The sequence below is a fragment of the Acomys minous genome, assembly GCF_964271855.1.
Source record: "Acomys minous genome assembly, chromosome: 12".
NCBI classification, from domain to species: Eukaryota; Metazoa; Chordata; class Mammalia; order Rodentia; family Muridae; genus Acomys; species Acomys minous.
In genome coordinates this window covers 98,452,811-98,471,003 of record NC_140493.1, presented here as the reverse complement: position 1 = coordinate 98,471,003, position 18,193 = coordinate 98,452,811, and the positions used below count along the sequence as shown (strand labels likewise).

General features: G+C 45.5%; 1 protein-coding gene across 3 annotated transcripts in view; it reads left to right on the top strand.

The window, feature by feature from the left end:
* The window catches only part of ERN1 (endoplasmic reticulum to nucleus signaling 1), a 92,170-nt gene that overhangs the window by 58,708 nt on the left and 15,269 nt on the right, over positions 1-18,193 (top strand). For all 3 annotated transcript variants that reach the window (XR_014772901.1, XM_084748506.1, XM_084748507.1), the window contains exons 6-14: positions 368-490; positions 4,283-4,384; positions 5,466-5,727; positions 7,085-7,163; positions 8,224-8,389; positions 12,483-12,601; positions 15,269-15,460; positions 16,851-17,109; positions 18,055-18,145. Coding sequence is in view for 2 of the 3 variants with exons in the window: in XM_084748506.1 (XP_084604632.1) it covers positions 368-490; positions 4,283-4,384; positions 5,466-5,727; positions 7,085-7,163; positions 8,224-8,389; positions 12,483-12,601; positions 15,269-15,460; positions 16,851-17,109; positions 18,055-18,145 (1,393 nt within the window). In the remaining variant the exon portion in view is untranslated. The remainder of the gene's footprint in view (positions 1-367; positions 491-4,282; positions 4,385-5,465; positions 5,728-7,084; positions 7,164-8,223; positions 8,390-12,482; positions 12,602-15,268; positions 15,461-16,850; positions 17,110-18,054; positions 18,146-18,193) is intronic.

Here is an 18,193-nt window from a genome sequence, read left to right as displayed (position 1 = left end):
TCATTCGTGGGAAAAAGACAGGCAACATTTTTCATATTTAAGATAGTTTCTCAAAGCAATAAAATCCAACTTGAAAGTTCAGCGAACTTTTTTCATACTATATTTAAATTATAAGGTTTAGAGAAATTTTTACGTTTTAAGTTTAGGTTATTAAATTAGTATAAGTCTCAGTGGGCCAAGGACGTATTATGTTCACATTACCACTTAGTCACTTCTAGAACACTATAGAAACATGTCTAATATCCCTGGGATTTCAGGCCTGTCCTCTAGCACAGAGAGGGTCTCTAGAGGTTAAAAGTGGTACTTTGGTAATGCTGTTTATTTCTACTTGGGGTGCATGCTAACAGTGTATCCACTAACATTCCAGGTAAGAAGCAGGACATTTGGTATGTTATTGACCTACTGACTGGCGAGAAGCAGCAAACCTTGTCATCAGCATTTGCAGATAGTCTCTGTCCATCAACTTCCCTTCTATATCTTGGACGGACAGGTAAGAAATAAGCCTTGTTGTACAACCTGCTTGTTTCTAGAGTGGATGGGACAAAGCTCCTCCACTGGCCTCTGCTATTGGATTTGTTCTCCAAAAAGTGGCCAGAGTTGTCCTTTTCAAGCAGCCAGATTTCTCAGACCCATCAGACCCAGGCCATGTGACCCACAGAACTCCGTCATAAAGCTGCTTTATTTCCCTTCTTGAAGTGTTTCAAACGGTGCACTACCTACAGCTCTCGCCATGGCGGTGCTCTTCGGAAGGACTCACAGTGGAGTGGCTCTCGCTACCAGTTATGCCTAGTTTTGCCTGTCTGGCAAGTAAATGTCCTCTCCCTTCTACATCTCTGCTCACAAGCTCCATGCTCTGGGAAGCTGTTTTTCTAGCCTTCAAGCTCCCAGCTTGTTCAGGAACACTACATTCCACTCTCCTGTTCTGGGGACGCATGTAACGGTGGACAAGCCTGTTACAGCAGCCATCCTCCCCTTTAAAAACCAGATGGCCTCCCCTTCAGCTGTTGGGACTATTCAGTGTCTGCTCCCTTTCCTATCGAGTAAAGCCTTACAGTGGTTCTTAGCTTCATGCAGGTATAAAAGCTGTGTGGGTCTCCGGTAGAATTGGGGGTTGGAAGGAGTCTGGACGTGCTCTGGCTTTGGTTGGAATGTGTGTGCTTAGTCCATAAAGCCAGTGTTTCCATTATGTATTGCCACTAGTAAGCCGCCTAACCCAAAGCCTTTAAGTAATGGCCATTTTATTGTTCGTGATTCTTTTACTAAGGAATTCAGGAAGGGCTCCACACACAGATCTCTACTCTTGATGCTGGGATGACTCATGTCTGCACTCTTGGTGCAGCTCCATGTAAACTTCCCCCATGCATCCACATGGATAACCTAACCTGTACTTCCTGACAGGTTCCTTCTTTGTAAAAGTGGATGTTAGAATGCCTCATACAGCTTACTTCTGCTTCAGTCATTTGATCAAAGCAGGATATTATACAGGTCCAGAGCCAAGAGTGGAGACAAAGGGTCAGCCCCTTGACAGAAGTGGCTTGCATATACAGGAAAGAAGTGGTAATGGTCCCCTGTTCAGCCATTCTTACACAGTCTTCCCTCTGGCTATAGTAGTGCAACTCTCCCACATACAAACTATGTTCGCCTCCTTCCAAGATACCAAAATCCAATCATAGCTTTGGTCTCAAAAACCCGGTGTCTTGGCATCTGCATCAGGCACGACAGCAGATGAGGATCCTCTGATCTGGAGACTATGAATTAACGAGACAAGTTTTCACCGAGCATGGTGGCGCATACCTGTAATCCCAACATGCGGGAGATAAAGGCAAGAGGATGAGGAGTGCAAGGCCAGCCTGGGCTGTGTGAAGCCCTGTCTATCTTAACAAATGAGAGGGGTAGGGCGGAGGGGTTCTTTCTCTTAAGCCTTTCCCTTCATCTGCTTGATGTACAGTGATGAAACAGGGTGGCTGTAATGAACGCTCCCATTCAAAAAGGGAAGGGCAGAGGTAGCGCATGTGGCTCAGTGGTGGAATGATTGCCTAGCATCTATAGGGTCCTGTGCTTACTCCTGAGCATTGATGGAGAAACTAGCAAAAAAGGGAAGGATGCTAATCCTTAGTAATTCTGAAATCCAGCCAGGCGTGTTTTTTGAGATTCTTCCTTGGCATACAGAAAATATTCCTTGTAGGACCCAGTTTCACCCCCCAGACATTGGTTCCCTACTGTGTTTTCAGTGGCTTTTGGTTCTATCGTTTGAGAGAAATGGTTCCTTTTTCATTAGAAATGGCCAGTTAGGAACTGGAGAGATGGCTCAGCAGTTAAGAGGACCTAGTTTCAATCCTAACACCCGTGTGGTGCTTACAGCTGTCTGTAACTCCAGTCCTGGACGTTTTCTTCTGGCCTCCATGGCACTGTAGGCATGTAGTGCTCAGACTTATAGTCAGGCACACATGCACCTTAAAGAAAAATTAATATATGATTTGAGTTTTTTGTTTTTTGGGTTTTTTGTTTTTATTTTTGGTAGCTTTCTCAATCTGCTCCTTATTAAAAGTAGGAAGTCTGGAGCCCACCCCCTTTTATTAGCTGGCTATTGTTCTAATCTTACTTCTTTAAAAACTTGGTGGGTTTCCCATGTGTCAAATTACGGTCAGTCCATTAAATAAAGGCTATACCACAAATGTCCACTTGAGAATGTAAAAGTGCCATGAGCCAGCATTCTTATGACTCTAGCTAGCAGAGAGCCTCAAAGGTACCGTTCTAAATCTTCCTGAGGTCTCTAAGAATGGTAAGAAGGGTTTTTATAGACTCTCCTGAATTTGATTTTAACCTTGACCTGAAACTTTTCCCCTCCTACTGGTAACTCTGAAGTTCCTCTCCCCCTACTCTCCAGGTTTTTTTGAGACAGAGTTTCTCTGTGTAGCCATGGCTGTCCTGAACTCACTTGGTAGACCAGGCTGGCCTCGAACTCTCAGGTCTGCCTGCCTCTGCCTTCCTGAGTGCTGGGATTACAGGCACAGGCCACCACGCCCCACTCAAGATTATTTATATGTTTCATGTACTTCATGTACATGAGTGCTCTGTCTTCATGCACACTACAAGAAGGCATCAGATCCCATTACAGATGGTTGTAAACCAATATATGGCTGCTGGGAATTGAACTCAGGACCTCTAGAAGATCAGCTAGTGCTCTTAACTATTGAGCGATCTCTCCAGCCCCACCTTTTTTTTTTTTTTCTAATGAGTCTTTTCAGCTGGGTAGAGTCCGTCCTGAACTCTCTTTCCTCTGTATTCTGCTTGAAACTGGGGCAGTTTCTTTCTGATCTCATTGTATGATAGCATGCCACACACAGATAGGAAAGCCACTCAGGGCTTTCTGCCTGCTGCCTTGAATCTAGTCAGTAGGTGCCTTTTCTGTCTTCCAAGTTACTGCAAGCAGTAGCCTTACTAATTGTGTCTACTGTATAAGCTCAAAACTAGGCTACCTCTTTTCAGCTTCCCTTAGTGGTTTCCTCGCTGCTCTTTTTTGTTTGTTTTGTTTTGTTTTTAAGACAAATTTTCTCTGTGTAATATTTCTGGCTGTCCTGGAACTCTCTTTGTAGACCACGCTGGCCTCAAACTCACAGAGACCCGCCGGCCTCTGCCCCCAGTGCGTCACCACTCCCAGCTCCCGTCACTGTTCTTTGATGTCGTCTCCACTTCTCTTGTCACTTTGTCCACCTTTCACCCCCCAGTCCCAAAGTCAGTGCCTCATGTTTTAGGTTTTTGTTATGGTACCATGCCATTTCTAGGTACCCAGTTCTTTCTTTCTTTTTTTCCTTTTTATTTTTGTTTTTGTTTTTGGCTTTTGGAGACAGGGTTTCTCTGTGTAGCCCTGGCTGTCCTGGTCACTCTATAGACCAAGCTGTCCTCAAACTCAGGATCCACCTGCCTCTGCCTTCTGAGCAGCAGGAATAAAGGCATGTGCCACTACTACGTGGCTTAGGGTATCCATTTCTAATATCTATCACTTGTGTATTACTCTGTAATAACCACAAAATTTAGTGGCTAAAAGCAGCCATTGCATGACTAATGATTCAGTGAGCTGTGGGTTTCAGAGCAGAGCAAGGGGTAGGATGACTCAGTCAGGTTCACTCCTGTGTCGGGGACTTTAGTCCTCCACATGGTCTTTCCCTTTCCACGTGGACAGTCTTGATGCAGTTTAGTGAAAAATTTCTTGTTGTAACTATATAACACCTTAGTAGGTTCTACAGCTCCTCCATAGTAACCAGTTGGTCTGTGTCTCTAGAATACACCATCACCATGTATGACACCAAGACCCGAGAGCTCCGCTGGAATGCCACCTACTTTGACTACGCAGCCTCACTGCCTGAGGATGACATGGACTACAGTAAGTGCCTCTGATAAGAGGACGCTCACGAAGTTGGGCTGGCACCTTGCACATATAGAATCATCTCTCCAGAAAGCAGGACTTTTTTTTTTTAAAGTAACCCTTCATCACTAAATTCTGGATTTTTCATGGGCTTGTGGTGATGGCTTTAGCCAGAGAGAAGGGAAGACACACGTTTTGAGTCCCTGTGTATCATAGAAGGAACTTACCACTGCCAGTGCCAATAGAATTAAACATCAGCGTGTGGCATCAATAACCCGGTCAAGAAGGCCCTCTAGGGGCTGAAGAGATGGCTCAGGGCGCTTGTTGCTCTTGCAGAGCACCCAGGTTCAGGGTATGATGGCTCGTAACTGCATATAACGCCAGTTCCAGGAGATGAGTGCCTTCTTCTAGCTTCCATGGATACCACACACACGCGGTACACACATACATACATACATACATATCTGTAGACACACACACATACTAACTTGTACTCATAAATAAATCTTAAAAACCTTGCCAGGCCAGGCATGGTAGACCTTTTCATCTTGGCACCAGAGGCAGGCAGATGGTCTCTGTGAGTGCAAGGCCAGCCTGGTACCCTAATAACTTCTCTAGTTTTAACATTCTGCAACTTAGATGGTAACTGTGCACCTAAGTTTATTATCTGAGCCCTGGTGGCTGAAAGCTTGACTATTCTTCCTGGATCAGGACCTCATATACTTTGTCTCTGAATGCCCCTTTGTGGGGTCAAATACTCATGTGTCTGAGTTTCAGTTTGAGCTATAGGTTTAAATAATTGCTATAAAATCTCAGCTTTGCAGGCACTTGCATTAGCTCCTTTCCCCTCAGCATTTATTCTCACTTATTGGATAGAATAATTGTTTAAAAAAAAAAAAACAGCAGGAAGGTGGGAAAACAAGCCTTTTAGCCAGGCATCTCTCAGTGTCTTGATACTGAAGAGTTCATTGGAAACCAGTGAACTCTTGTGACCCGAGGATAGCCCAAAGTCTCCTCTTTAATGAAACGACTGCAACTTGCCAAGAAAATAGAGGACATGGTTGCAGAATGTGGTTGACATGCTTTGTTTGGCCTTTAGAGATGTCCCACTTTGTGTCCAATGGCGATGGACTGGTGGTAACTGTGGACAGTGAATCTGGGGATGTCTTGTGGATCCAAAACTATGCCTCTCCTGTGGTGGCCTTCTACGTCTGGCAGCGGGAGGGCCTGAGAAAGGTGGTGCACATCAACGTTGCTGTGGAGACTCTGCGCTACTTGACCTTCATGTCTGGGGAAGTGGGGCGAATCACCAAGTGGAAGTATCCATTCCCCAAGGAGACAGAGGCCAAGAGCAAACTGACGTGAGTAGAAGTTGGGACAAATCGGGCTACAAAGCCTGGCATTCTAGAACTGTTGCAGTGTAATGTACCCTATACTGGAGGAAGTCAGGTAGGCAGACATCTCTGAGGTCATATAGAACATCAAGAGTCAACACTGCCTTGTTTTGAGTTGAGCGTGGTGGTGCACGTCTTTAATCCCAGCACTCTGGTAGGCAGAAGCAGATGGATCTCTGAGTTCGAGGTTAACCTGGTCTACAGAGAGAGTTCCATGGCATCTAGGGCTACACAGAGAAACCCTGTCTCAAAAAAAAAAAAAAAAAAAGAAAAAGAAAGAAAGAAAAAATCAGTGGGAGATTATAGTATAAGACTATATATTTTAATTTTTTTTTAGATTTCATACTCAACAATCAGGGGGAAAAAAGTGTTACAGTTTATGTGGCCAAGACTTAGCAGTTTGCATTCTTCATCCCTACCCGTTAAAAGCCCATCAGTCACTCAACAGGCTAGGCCTCAATCTTTCTACTTTATAGATTTGTGGGGAAGGTGAAATTTGATTATATATGTGGAAGTATTGTCTAGAGTGAAACACCATTTAGGTGGAAGGACTTCGCTGAAAAGAAATTTGGATTATTTTGTAATTATTTCATAGATGACTGATCCAAGGCCCCTGACAGTAGTAATCAGAAGGGTCCTGTAGGTAGAGCTCCCGCTGTCTCCATGCTGGTACTAGACAGCACTCTGTGTCTCAGGTAGGAGCAGATTACCAGGAAATGTCACTCAGTTTGGATTGGAGTTGTCCCCCTTTTTTCTTGTTTGTTTGTTTTCTTTATTTGAGACAGGGTCTCATGAGCCTAGGCTGGCCCAGAACATGCCACTGGGATTACAGTGTGCACCACCCTCCTGCCTTATGTGTCTTGTGCCTCCCTTTTGCTCTCAGCATCTGGATAGAGCACCTCCCTCCCTGTTCCTCTGCTGAGCCCTTGGAGTCCTCAAAAAACCCTTGGCAACATGGTGATGCTGAGGGTGGTGGTTCTCAGAGGGTCAGGGTCACTTGAGAAGCCAGCAGTGGGTGCTGAGTACTCAGTCTCCTGCTGGTCATCAACACAGCCCTTTCCTCAGGCTGGGCTGGACTCAGTCTAGTCCAGTCCTGGTACTTTGCAGGTGTGGGAAGTGAGGCTTCACATTCTGTAGGTGACAGGTGACGCTGGGGCCTGACGTCGTCCTGTCCCATCTCCCTGCAGTATCCCTGCCACCTTGCTGATTTCTCTGTGGGAACTGCATGTAATGCTTGAGTCTATGGTTCTGATATCCGAAAGGCCACAGGTCGTGAGGCTTGGACATGAAATGACTTCAGAATGTATGTTTCCGTTTCCCCCAGGCCTACTCTGTATGTTGGGAAGTACTCCACCAGCCTCTACGCCTCTCCCTCAATGGTGCACGAGGGGGTTGCTGTTGTGGTGAGTCAACTTTGGAACCCAAACATACAATTTCTTAACTGCTTTTACTCCTTTTTAGCAAAAAGTGACCTTGAGTTATATGTAAACCTCTGGTTTAAAGGAAATGCAAAGCTGAAAGAATCATGAACAGCTGCACATCCAGAGTTTACTTTGAAAGCATGATGTTGACAGCAACTTCCTAAAGCAGGAAACACTTACCCCCTAGCCCCACCCACCCACCCACCCACCCACTCCCCGTGGCTTTTGTGTTCAGCTCTAATCCTCAGGCTTTCTTCAAGTTAGTCCTACCATGTCCGTATACCACTCCGCTAGTTTGGGGGAGTTGCATGGTCCAGACAAACACATCTTCTCCACAATCCCTCAAACCTCCCTGTCCTTTCTTCTGAGCCACTATTGCTGGTCTCTCACTTCCACTCCTCTACTAAATCCCTTCCATCCTCTGTGACCTCTGCATGCTTCTCCGGCCTGCTTTGAGCACGCTCACTGAGTGCCTTGGACATTACGTTCCTGACGTAGTGCCTGGGCTGCTTGTTGGTATGTTGTCTGCCTGCCTGGTGAGCTGGCTGGCTGCTGAGGCTGGGGGGGCGGGCACTCCTGCCTCTGTCAGCTCATCAGTGTCTGGAGTTTATTGCACACTGTCAGTTGCATCATCTCTGACTAGTGCATATCCTCTCATTCTTTTCCATATAGATTCTCATGTGGTTTCACATAATTTATAATAGTAGCTTCCTGGAGTTCTATAATGCATGTTCTTCCTGGTTCTCTACCTAAACGTAATAATCTGAAAAGGGCCATGATAGTACATGCCTGTGATCCCAGCACTTGTGAGGAAGAGACAGGAGGATCTGGAATTCAAGTCTGGCCTGGGCTGTTTGAGTTTTGTCTCAAGCAAAAAATCTGAAAAGGTTTCAGTAGAGTGTCCCTTGCCTGGCCCCAGGGCCTTGGTGTCATGCTTTGGCTGTCAATGATTGTTGAGCGGACAGTGGTTGAGGGATGTGCTGCAGGACCTAGGGAAACTCTTCTGAAAGCCCTCCAGCTCAGCCGCACCCCATCTCCACAGCCCAGAGGCAGCACTCTTCCTTTGCTGGAAGGTCCCCAGACAGATGGCGTCACCATTGGAGACAAAGGAGAGTGTGTGATCACTCCCAGCACAGACCTCAAGTTTGACCCTGGGCTCAAAGGGAAGAACAAGCTGAACTACTTAAGGAATTACTGGCTTCTCATAGGTAAGAGCTGCTTTTTGCTGCGTGGTAACATGCTGCCTCCTGCTGGTCAACATGCTGAGTGGCTCTTCATTCTGAATGCATTGTGTGCTCTGTCTATTTCAAGATAGTTTACACTTGGGGCATTTTTATTTCCAAGGAGTTACAGAATTCCTGGTTACCAAATTAGGTCTCAAAACCAGTTTCGCTAGTGTTTCAAGATTCAAATGCTTGGTATAATTTTTAGGTCCAGAATGTCTGTTCCCTGCCCCTCACAATGACCATGTGAGGTGAATGCCCTTGTTATCTCTACTCTGTAACCAAGAACACCAAGGCTGTTCTTATGGAATAGGAGTGAATGTGGTTAAGAGGCTGGGCAGGACAAGTATGAAGACCCATGGTGATTGACAGCTGTGAAGTGAAGGCAGAAGATTTATGCAATCTGAGGAGAAACCAGAATCAATAGCCACGAGGAATCTGAGCAGCTCCTGGACCATCACAGAATGGTCCTAGGGGAATTTCTTTTTCTCGGTCTAATTTTATGGTGTGTTTCATATTATTGTGAGACAGAATCTCATGCATTGCTCAGGCTACCCTCAGATCGCTCAGTTTCTGCTTCCCCTGTGCTTATAACTGTGAGAAGTCTCCATGGCAGAACTGGAAAATGAGATCTAAATTGTCAGAGTAAGACATCTAGGAAGCCTGAAGAAGTTCCAAGAGGTAGCTAAGGGAGGCTCTCACCATTCTGAGGCCCCCTTTACCTCCATAGCGGACAGTTTAGAACAAGGCAGTGGGAACGCACAGCCAGGGCCACTGGTTGCACTGTTAAAGTCAAGGTGTGGGCTTTGATTCTTGTGGCAGACTGTAAGACAGCCTACCTTCACAATCCTCTTGAAGACAAAATAGACCTACTTAACTCAAAAGATGGGTCTGTTGTTGTTGTTTTTAGTCTTTGTAGTCGTGTATGTCCCCCCCCCCCACCCCCCCAGCAGTGGCCTTGACCTGATGTTCAGCATCACCTAGTGCTTTGTCAAAGAGGCATGAACTGCCATTGGAGACCCAGTTCGGGAGATCCAGACAGAAGCTGGCGCTGTACCTTTTGCTCCAGTGTCTGCCTGTTTGCTCAAAGACAGATAGTTCACAAAGATTGGGTGCTATTTATGTAAAAATGTCTGAGAACCTTGGCTTGCAGAAGGGTTGGTTCTGTGTATGCAGTGGGATATTACTGAATGTCCTTCAACAGGAGCTTGTTTACAAGGAATCTGACTTCTCCAGTAGTCTTTGGTAGACAGCCTCACAGACACATAGGAGTCTTAACAGTAAAACTTAGGCATCAGGGGATGGGATAGACAGGACATTGTAATGCAGGGTGGCCTGTGGAAGGAAACCCTCATTTCTCCTGGCCATTGATCTCTTGCTGGTTGGCCTTGGTGACCTATTGCTACTCACAATCAGATTCCCATGTCCACCACCAAGACTGATTCAGAGTTCTGACATAGGCAGCCACATGTAGGAAAACCCTTTTGTAGAGCAAAGCATACCTCAGCTTGCCATGGTAGACAAGAGAAACTGTGACAGCTCAGAACAAAAGTGGGTTTTCCTTAAAGAACCATGTCACACCGTGGTAGAGAAAACCTGAAAAGATTGCGGTCAGATGAGAGATTAATGAGGGACTTTCCAGACCAAGAGATGCAAGCTCTGTCTAGGTCCTGTCAGTTTTGCCTTGGTACAGATAGTCTCGAATAGGTATCAAACAGTATTGGAGAGATGATGGAGTGAGAGCTGAGGAAATGGATGAACCAGTGGGTAAGTGCTTCCTATGTGAGACTATGAGCCAGTATAAAAACCCAGGGGAGCAAGGCAGTGGTGGTGCACGCCTTTAATCCCAGCATGGGAGGCAGAGGCAGGCATGGGTCTCAGAGAGTTCCAGGACAGCCTGGGCCACACAGAGAAACAAGCAAGCAAGCAAATAAACAAAAAGGCTTGGTATAGGGAGACAGAGATGGGAGGACCCTGGGTTCACTGGCCCACCAAACCAGCTGAAATATTTTGTTGTTGTTGGTTTTGTTTGGTTTTATTTTGTTTTTTGCTTTTTTGAGACAGGGTTTCTCTGTGTAGCCTTGGCTGTCCTTGACTCTAATTGTAGACCAGGCTGGCCTTGAACTCACAGGGATCCACCTTCCTCTGCCTCCCAAGTACTGGGATTAAAGACGTGCGCCACCACGCCCAGCTAGTTGAAATATTTTGCTCCAGTTTCAGTGAAGAGGAAAAGAAATAATATAGAGTGAAAAGCCTGGATCAAGCTAAGAGCTGATCCCAGTGAAAGAACCAAAAGGAGTGAAACTGATGGAGCTTTTCTAGCCGGTGTATAGAACCATTTGATTTAAAGCTAAACAGATTTTGATACAAAACTCCAGTTCCTTATTTTAGTTACCTTGTTTTTTTATTGCACACACTAGGTATGGAATGGAGGTGTGCTGAAGGCCAGGCAGTCATGAAATAGAGTGTACAGAGCAGTGAGCAAGTGAGTGTGCATCACTCTGCACCCACCCTGTCCAGCCAGAGCCTAGTTTCTCTAATAGTCTCACAGTTACTCCAGCTAGATGGAAGCTCAGGTGTAGCTAGGAAGAGGAGCGGAGCTCGCCCTGCGCAGCTGACACCTGCAGAAGGAGCTTGGTAGCCTTCCGAGACTGTGCTGCTAGAAAAGCAGTGAAGGGACTTGATGACCTGTAATTGAAGCATCACACTGTTTCCTGAGTTGAACACATGTACCCACACAAGCCTTGCTTTACAACATACCCAAACATCCTGAGACCTGCCATGACAAGGACAGAGTTTTGTTATTTACAAAAGAATCAGAATATTGGGCTAGAGATGAGGTTCAAAAGTTAAGAGTACATACTGCTTTTGCATAGGACCCAAGTTTGGTTCCCAGCACCCATGTCAAGTGGTTCACAACCACCTGTAATTCCAGCTTCAGGGAAATCTGTCCCCTGTCCTTGGGTACTGCACACACACCCACACGCGTATGTAATTAATAATAAAAGTAAATCATTAAAAAAGAGAAGCAGAAGACTGTCTTATGCCATCAACTAATAAAACTTGTTTTATTTTTTATTTATTTATTTTTTATTTTTTTTGGTTTTTCGAGACAGGGTTTCTCTGTGTAACCTTGACTGTCCTGGACTCGCTTTGTAGACCAGGCTGGCCTCGAACTTACAGCTATCCGCCTACCTCTGCCTTCCAAGTACCGGGATTAAAGGCATGCACCACCACCACCTGGCAAAACTTGTTTTATTTTAAAATTTGTGTTTCACATGTGTACCCATGCATGTATGTGCAGGTGTGCTTGCACACATTCATATGGAGACTAGGGGACAATTCAGGTTTCATTCCTTTGGCACTATTCACCTTGCTTTTTGAGACAGAATCTTTCAGTGGCCTGGAATTCACTGACTGAGTTAGGCTAGCTAGGCAGCAAGAACCAGGGATCACTTTGTCTCCATCTCCCCATTGGATTACTCACATGTCACCAACTTTCCTTACATGGTCCTGAGGACTGAACCTTATGCTTTCGCAAACACTTTACTGACTGAACCATCTCTCCAGCCCTAAAGTTTCTATTGGGGGCAGGGAGGGTTTTTGAGGTGTGTGCTTGTTGTTTGGAGACTGAGTTTACTATGCAGTTCTGGCTGTCTTGGAACTCAGTATGTGGATCAGGTTGCTCTTGAAGGCTCAGAGATCCGCCTATCTCTGCTTCCCAAGAGCTGAGATTAAAAGTGAGTGCTATCACATCCTGTAAAAATTTCTGTTTTCGAGCTTGGCAGTGGTGGTGCACGCCTTTCATTCCAGCACCCGGAGGCAAAGGCAGGTAGATCTCTATAAATTTGAGGCCAGCCTGGTCTACAAGGTTTCAGGACAGCCAGGACTATTAACAGAGAAATTCTGTCTTGTGGGGCATGGGAGGGTTTTTGTACTAACTCTCTAGTAGCTGCCTTTCCTGGGATCACGTTATATAGGAAAGACCCCCTCAGCAGATAGAGAGTTACTAAAATTTTGTGTTGAGAGCTACCACTGCCTAGAAACTGTTCTCATTAAAATTTGTCTCCTTTTGTAGGACACCATGAAACTCCTCTGTCTGCATCTACCAAAATGCTGGAGAGATTTCCCAACAACCTGCCCAAACATCGAGAAAATGTGATTCCTGCTGATTCAGAAAAAAGGAGCTTTGAGGAAGTGAGTGGGGAAGTGATTTCCTGGCTTTTCCTAACAGGTGTTGAGGGCACTAGCTCAGGGCCTCAGCTGGCGCACCCCTGCTGGGGCAGCACGAGGGAGCTGCGTAGTGGGGCTCTTCACATAGCCGTTCTCTAACATGCCTTGTCCTGAAGCCAGAGAAGGGTGGAGTGGAAAGGCCTCTGAGCAGAAGCTGGAGGCTTCAGTCAAAAGCCCCCAAGCACTCAGACTTGTTACCTTACCTCCGTCTGCTGGTACGTCCTATTGGCTGTTCCTGGTCAGATACAGAGGGTTGGGGAGACTTTTGTCCTGGCCTGCATGGGACTTGGAGGTTTCTGAAGGCCTTGGTGAGCTAGCTGCTCAGGCCTGAACTCCTGTAGCCCACCAAGTGGGGGGGGATGATAGAGACGTGTCCTAGACTTGGGCAGGGCTGGAAGAGAGCTACTGTTGTGGGTGGTCTGTGGTCTAACAAGTCACTTAGGAGATTTTGCTTTTTCAAGAAAGGGTCTCATTATACAGTACTGCTGGAACTCACTGTGTAGACCAGGCTGGCCTCAGACTCACAGATCTACCTGCTTTCTCTCTCCCCAGTGCTAGGATTAAAGGCATTCACTGTTATGGCTGGCTTTAGGTTTTATTTAAAAGCAGAGAAATATCATGGTCTTTTAGGTCCAGGGCACAGAGTCTCTTGTTTATCACCTATGGTATTGGAGAAATGGGCTGATTTCTAAAACAGGATCCTCAGCTGCATTGCTCTAAGATCTTATTAAAGTCCTGTATGTTCATTATTGCATACTTACAAAACTGTAAAGAAGAAAATAAGAGAATATAATTAATCTAATACCCAGAGGTAGCCATAGTCCAAAATTTTATATTTAACTATCTGATCTTGAGCAAGAGTGTCTTTAAAATGTTCTTATAAAATGTGTGTGTGTGTGTGTGTGTGTGTGTGTGTGTGTGTATACACATAAGTGCCATACTTCAGGTGTGAAAGTCAAGACAACTTGCAGAAATTGTTTTTTCCTTTTACCTAGAGGTCAGACTCATATTGTCAGGTCACAGAGGCCAGAGCTGGAGTTACAGGTGGTTGTGAGCTGCCTGATATGCGTGATGGAAACCAAAATCAGATCTTCTGCAACAGCAGTAGCTTAATTTACCCACTGAACCATCTCTTCAGCCCATAGGTGTCTTTTTAAACACTCTTGAACACTTAATATCTAAATAAATGTTCTCCCTGTCACTGAGAAATTGTGCACATTTCTCAACCACATGCTACCTACCTATGAGCCACACTCCCTGTGCACTGTGGGACACACCACAAGGGAGGCATGACCAAGAGCGGTGTGTACCTGGATGGACTCAGATACCCACTACTGGAAGGGGAGAGGAGGCCACCAAAAGCTGACAGATGGTAGGAGAGAGTGTAGTGAGGTAAGCATGTGGAAAGCCCAGTGTTCAAGGCCAGGAAGCTGTGTGTTAGCTTTGGTAGACAAACAGGAAACACTAGTTGTTTGAGTATAGATCAATGTATTTTCTAAACTGTTCCAGGAAATCTCTGAGATTCTGAGGAACTTGGAGGGAAGTTACATGCTTATCTGATTTAATTTAGAGCTTCTATAACCATTTTTTTTATGAGCATTTAATAACAACATCTGTTACTTTTCTGTAACTTTGAAAAAATAATAAAATTGAGGAAGTTTATTCTTGAAATTAGTATTTTTATTATATTCAAGAATAAAATTTATTCTTTTTTGAGTCAATTTCTCTGTGTAGCCTTGGCTGTCCTGGACTCGCTTTGTAGACCAGGCTGGCCTCGAACTCACAGTGATCCACCAGCCTCTGCCTCCCAGTACTGGGATTAAAGGCGTGCACCACCACGCCCAGCAAGCCTTCTTGGTTTTTGTTGGTGTGTGTGTGTGTGTGTGTGTGTGTATGTATGTGTGTGTGTGTGTGTGTGTGTTACAGTATGGGGAGCATGCATAAGTGTAAGGAGGCTAGAAGATTTTGGGTGTTCTACTCTCACTCGCCACCTTATTCCCTTGAGGCAGAATCTCTCACTGATCTAGAGAGAAACTCATGACCAGGAGCTCCAGTGATCCTCCCGTCTCCACCTCTTCCCACTGATGGGGTTACAGCTCCTCACACACATACACTTTTTATGTGGGTTCTTGAGATTTGAACTCAGCTCTTCATCCTTGTACAGCCTTCTGTTTTTGTGATTTGTTTGTTGTGTGGGGATTAAACCCAGGACCTTTTGCGTGCACCAGCTAGCTTTAATTTTTAGTGTGAAAAGGTATCAAATTGATAACCAACTTTTCACTAGACTTTTTTCTACAGTTGACTTAGGTGGTTTTACAGTTTTCCTTAAATAGCAAATCAGAGGAGATTTATTGTTGAAATTTATCATGGAAAATTTTCAAGGAATATCAGGGTCTAAAGATATTTCCAAATATACTGTTCAGAAATCTCTGTGTGAATGATGGTAGCATCACTGCAGAATTGTATAGTTTCTCACAGCAGTTGCTTAGAAGGTGGCAACAGTTACCTAGTCCATCAGACTTTTGATGGACTAGGAAAGAAACTTTCAGTATAGTTCTATATTTTAAATAGACTTGGGTGCCAACTTCATCTGTATCTGGCTAGGCATTTAGCAAATCTCTTCCATACAAGGTTATCAACCTAGTTGGCCAGACTTCAGAAAACACACCGACCACCATGTCTCAGGATGTAGAAGAGAAGCTGGCCCATGCCCCCGCCAAGCCTGAGGCCCCCATGGACTCCATGCTCAAGGACATGGCTACTATCATCCTGAGCACCTTCCTGCTGGTTGGATGGGTGGCCTTCATCATCACTTACCCCCTGGTAAGGTTTGACCCTTTTCATTGTCCTTCGTGTTCTGGTGCCTTTCTGTCAGCCACTGGATTTCAGTGGGGGCCAGTGTGTTTCCTATTTAAGAGTCAATATTTGAGCCACACATGATGTTGCATGCCTTTAATTGTAGCACTTGAAATTTGAGGCTAGCCTGGTCTACAAAGCAAATTCAAAAGCAGTGAGACCTTGTCTCAAAAGAAAAAAAAGAAAAAAGAAAAAGGGGGGAAAAAACGAAAGAAAGAAAAGGAAAAAGGAAAAAAAGAAATATTTGCTTATTTCAAAAACATCATTAGAGATACTAACTTCTAACTTCTCATAAAAAGACAGTTTTCTAACTAAACTGTTTTTCAAGAAAGAGTATAAAATCTGTTGGATAACCTCGCCTAAGATAATTTTAAATAGTTAATTGTATTTTGTTTTTTAAAAGGAAAAATAACAGATGACAGTCTGCTCCTTTACACACTACCTCTGAGATCAGCTAAAGTGTAAAGGGCTGTGGTGATTCCTCTCACTTTCTAATTGCAGCTAAGTCAAAACAATGATTTATCTGACAGGTAAGACAGTAGTTCATTCAGCAAGTTATTCAAGCCTGTGGAGTTGTCTCCTCAGAGCACAGGCAGCTCACAGCCATCTGGTAGGGAAGATAGAGACTTTGTATGCCTTCCTTCCTGTGGGCAATGGACCATTACCTAATGTTTTTAACCTCGCACAGTCCTGTGAGGTCATTATTATTTATTCTTTGTCCACAGAAGAAGGGAGGCTACCTGCCTTCTAGGGGTACTCAGCTAGTAGATGGCACACCCGAACTTTGACCCTAGGTTAAAAAAGAGCTAGCAAACTCCCCTTCAGTCCACCTCCCGTGCCCACGCAAGAATAATTGCAGACCACTGTCTCATGATGGTGGAGCAGAGCTTTCCGAGGGACCATGGGTCAGCCCCATACTGCCTCATTCTGGACCACAGCTTCCAGCCTGCCTTCTAGACTTCAGGCTACTGTTCTAACCTCTGTTGAGGTACAGCCATTGTGAGCCAGAGCTTTCCCTCTACCCACCAGACCTCCATGGCACCTCTAACCATTCTTTCAGTTTGGTTTCACTTTTACAACTCTCAGATGTCCTTAAGAGTCACTAATTTCTAAGATTAAATGGAAACTTCTCCCCTTGGCTGAGCCCTCTTTCTAGTGCAGGATGCCTTCAGGTCTCCTCCTGGTGGCCAGCCCCCTCCTGGAGAAGAGGAAGATTACTGAATCAATTCTGCCTTGCTATGGCTTCTCTCTGGCTTGTGACTTGAAGTTCAAATAAAGTCTGCCTTCCTTGTTGGCCTCCTCTCCCTGTGATGTGTTTCCCAGCTACAGTGTCCTGGATATAGGTTTCTTTTCACAGAGCATACACCAGCAGCGCCAGCTCCAGCACCAGCAGTTCCAGAAGGAACTGGAGAAAATTCAGCTCCTTCAGCAACAGCAACTGCCCTTCCACTCACCCGGAGACCTTACCCAGGACCCTGACTTCCTGGATTCATCTGGTCTCTGCTCAGAGAGCTCAGGCACCAGCAGCCCCAGCCCATCCCCCAGAGCCTCCAACCACTCCAGCAGCTCTGCCTCCAAGGCTGGCACCAGCCCCTCCCTGGAGCAGGAGGATGAGGGTAAAAACGGTTCCCACGGCATCTTTGAACATCACCTGGAACAGAGTACCGTGTCCTTCTAAGACTCCTGAGGGCTCACCGTGTTCTCCTCTGGCTTCCTCCCACCTATAGGTTTCTGGGATGGGGGCTTCTACCCTATTCATGCTGTCTTCTACTTTTTGTTTTTGTTTTTGTTGTTGTTTGTTTGTTTGTTTTTGGTTTTTCAAGACAGGGTTTCTCTGTGTATCCTTGGCTTCCTGGACTCACTTTGTAGACCAGGCTGGGATTAAACTCAGAGGTCTGCCTGCCTCTGCCTCTCTGAGTGCTGGGATTACAGGCGTGCGCCACCACGCCCAGCTATGCTATCTTGTTTGAGGCTCTTGTTCCTCCATCTTTCCTCTACAGAGCTGTGAACTTTACCCTCTGGCTTAAGTGAATCCTGAGACCAGCCACTGGCAACATTCCAAAGTGAAGCACGGACCCACTTTCCTCTTGGGGAGTGGGCTTAGCCAGTTGTGGGGTCCACAGCCTGGAGGGCTGCCTCAGACTGCGCCGGGGCCCAGAGCCGCCGCTTCCAAGCAGCTCTTCACTTACTTGTCTCACTACAGTGGGACGCTTTAGCTATGGATCTTTGAGGTGGACCTTTTTTGGGTTTTGTTCATCGTTAACTAAATATGAGACTCTACAGAGAATTCTTTTCTTTGGAAAGGTTAAAACTTTCCCAAATAAAATAATGTAAAAGTAGAAATAGCATATAAGAGCAGGCAGCAAAATGCTGGGGAAGAGGCTGAGGCCCTGAGCATTAATGAGCATTGGACCTAGCCAGCTCTATCCTGTCAGGAGTCTGGGAATGTAGACTTCCTAAATACCAAGTCTGACTGAGAAATCAGGAAGCCCTTTTACCCTCAGAGTGCTTTAAGTAATGTCTGTTTAAAATGACCTCTTCTTTTTCCTATTTTTTCCCAGATGAGGAAACAAGAATGGTGATTGTTGGGAAAATTTCATTTTGCCCCAAAGATGTCCTGGGCCATGGAGCTGAGGGCACAATTGTATACAAGTAAGTGGGGTGGCCGAGTCTCCCAGCTGTGTGAGCACTTGTCCCATT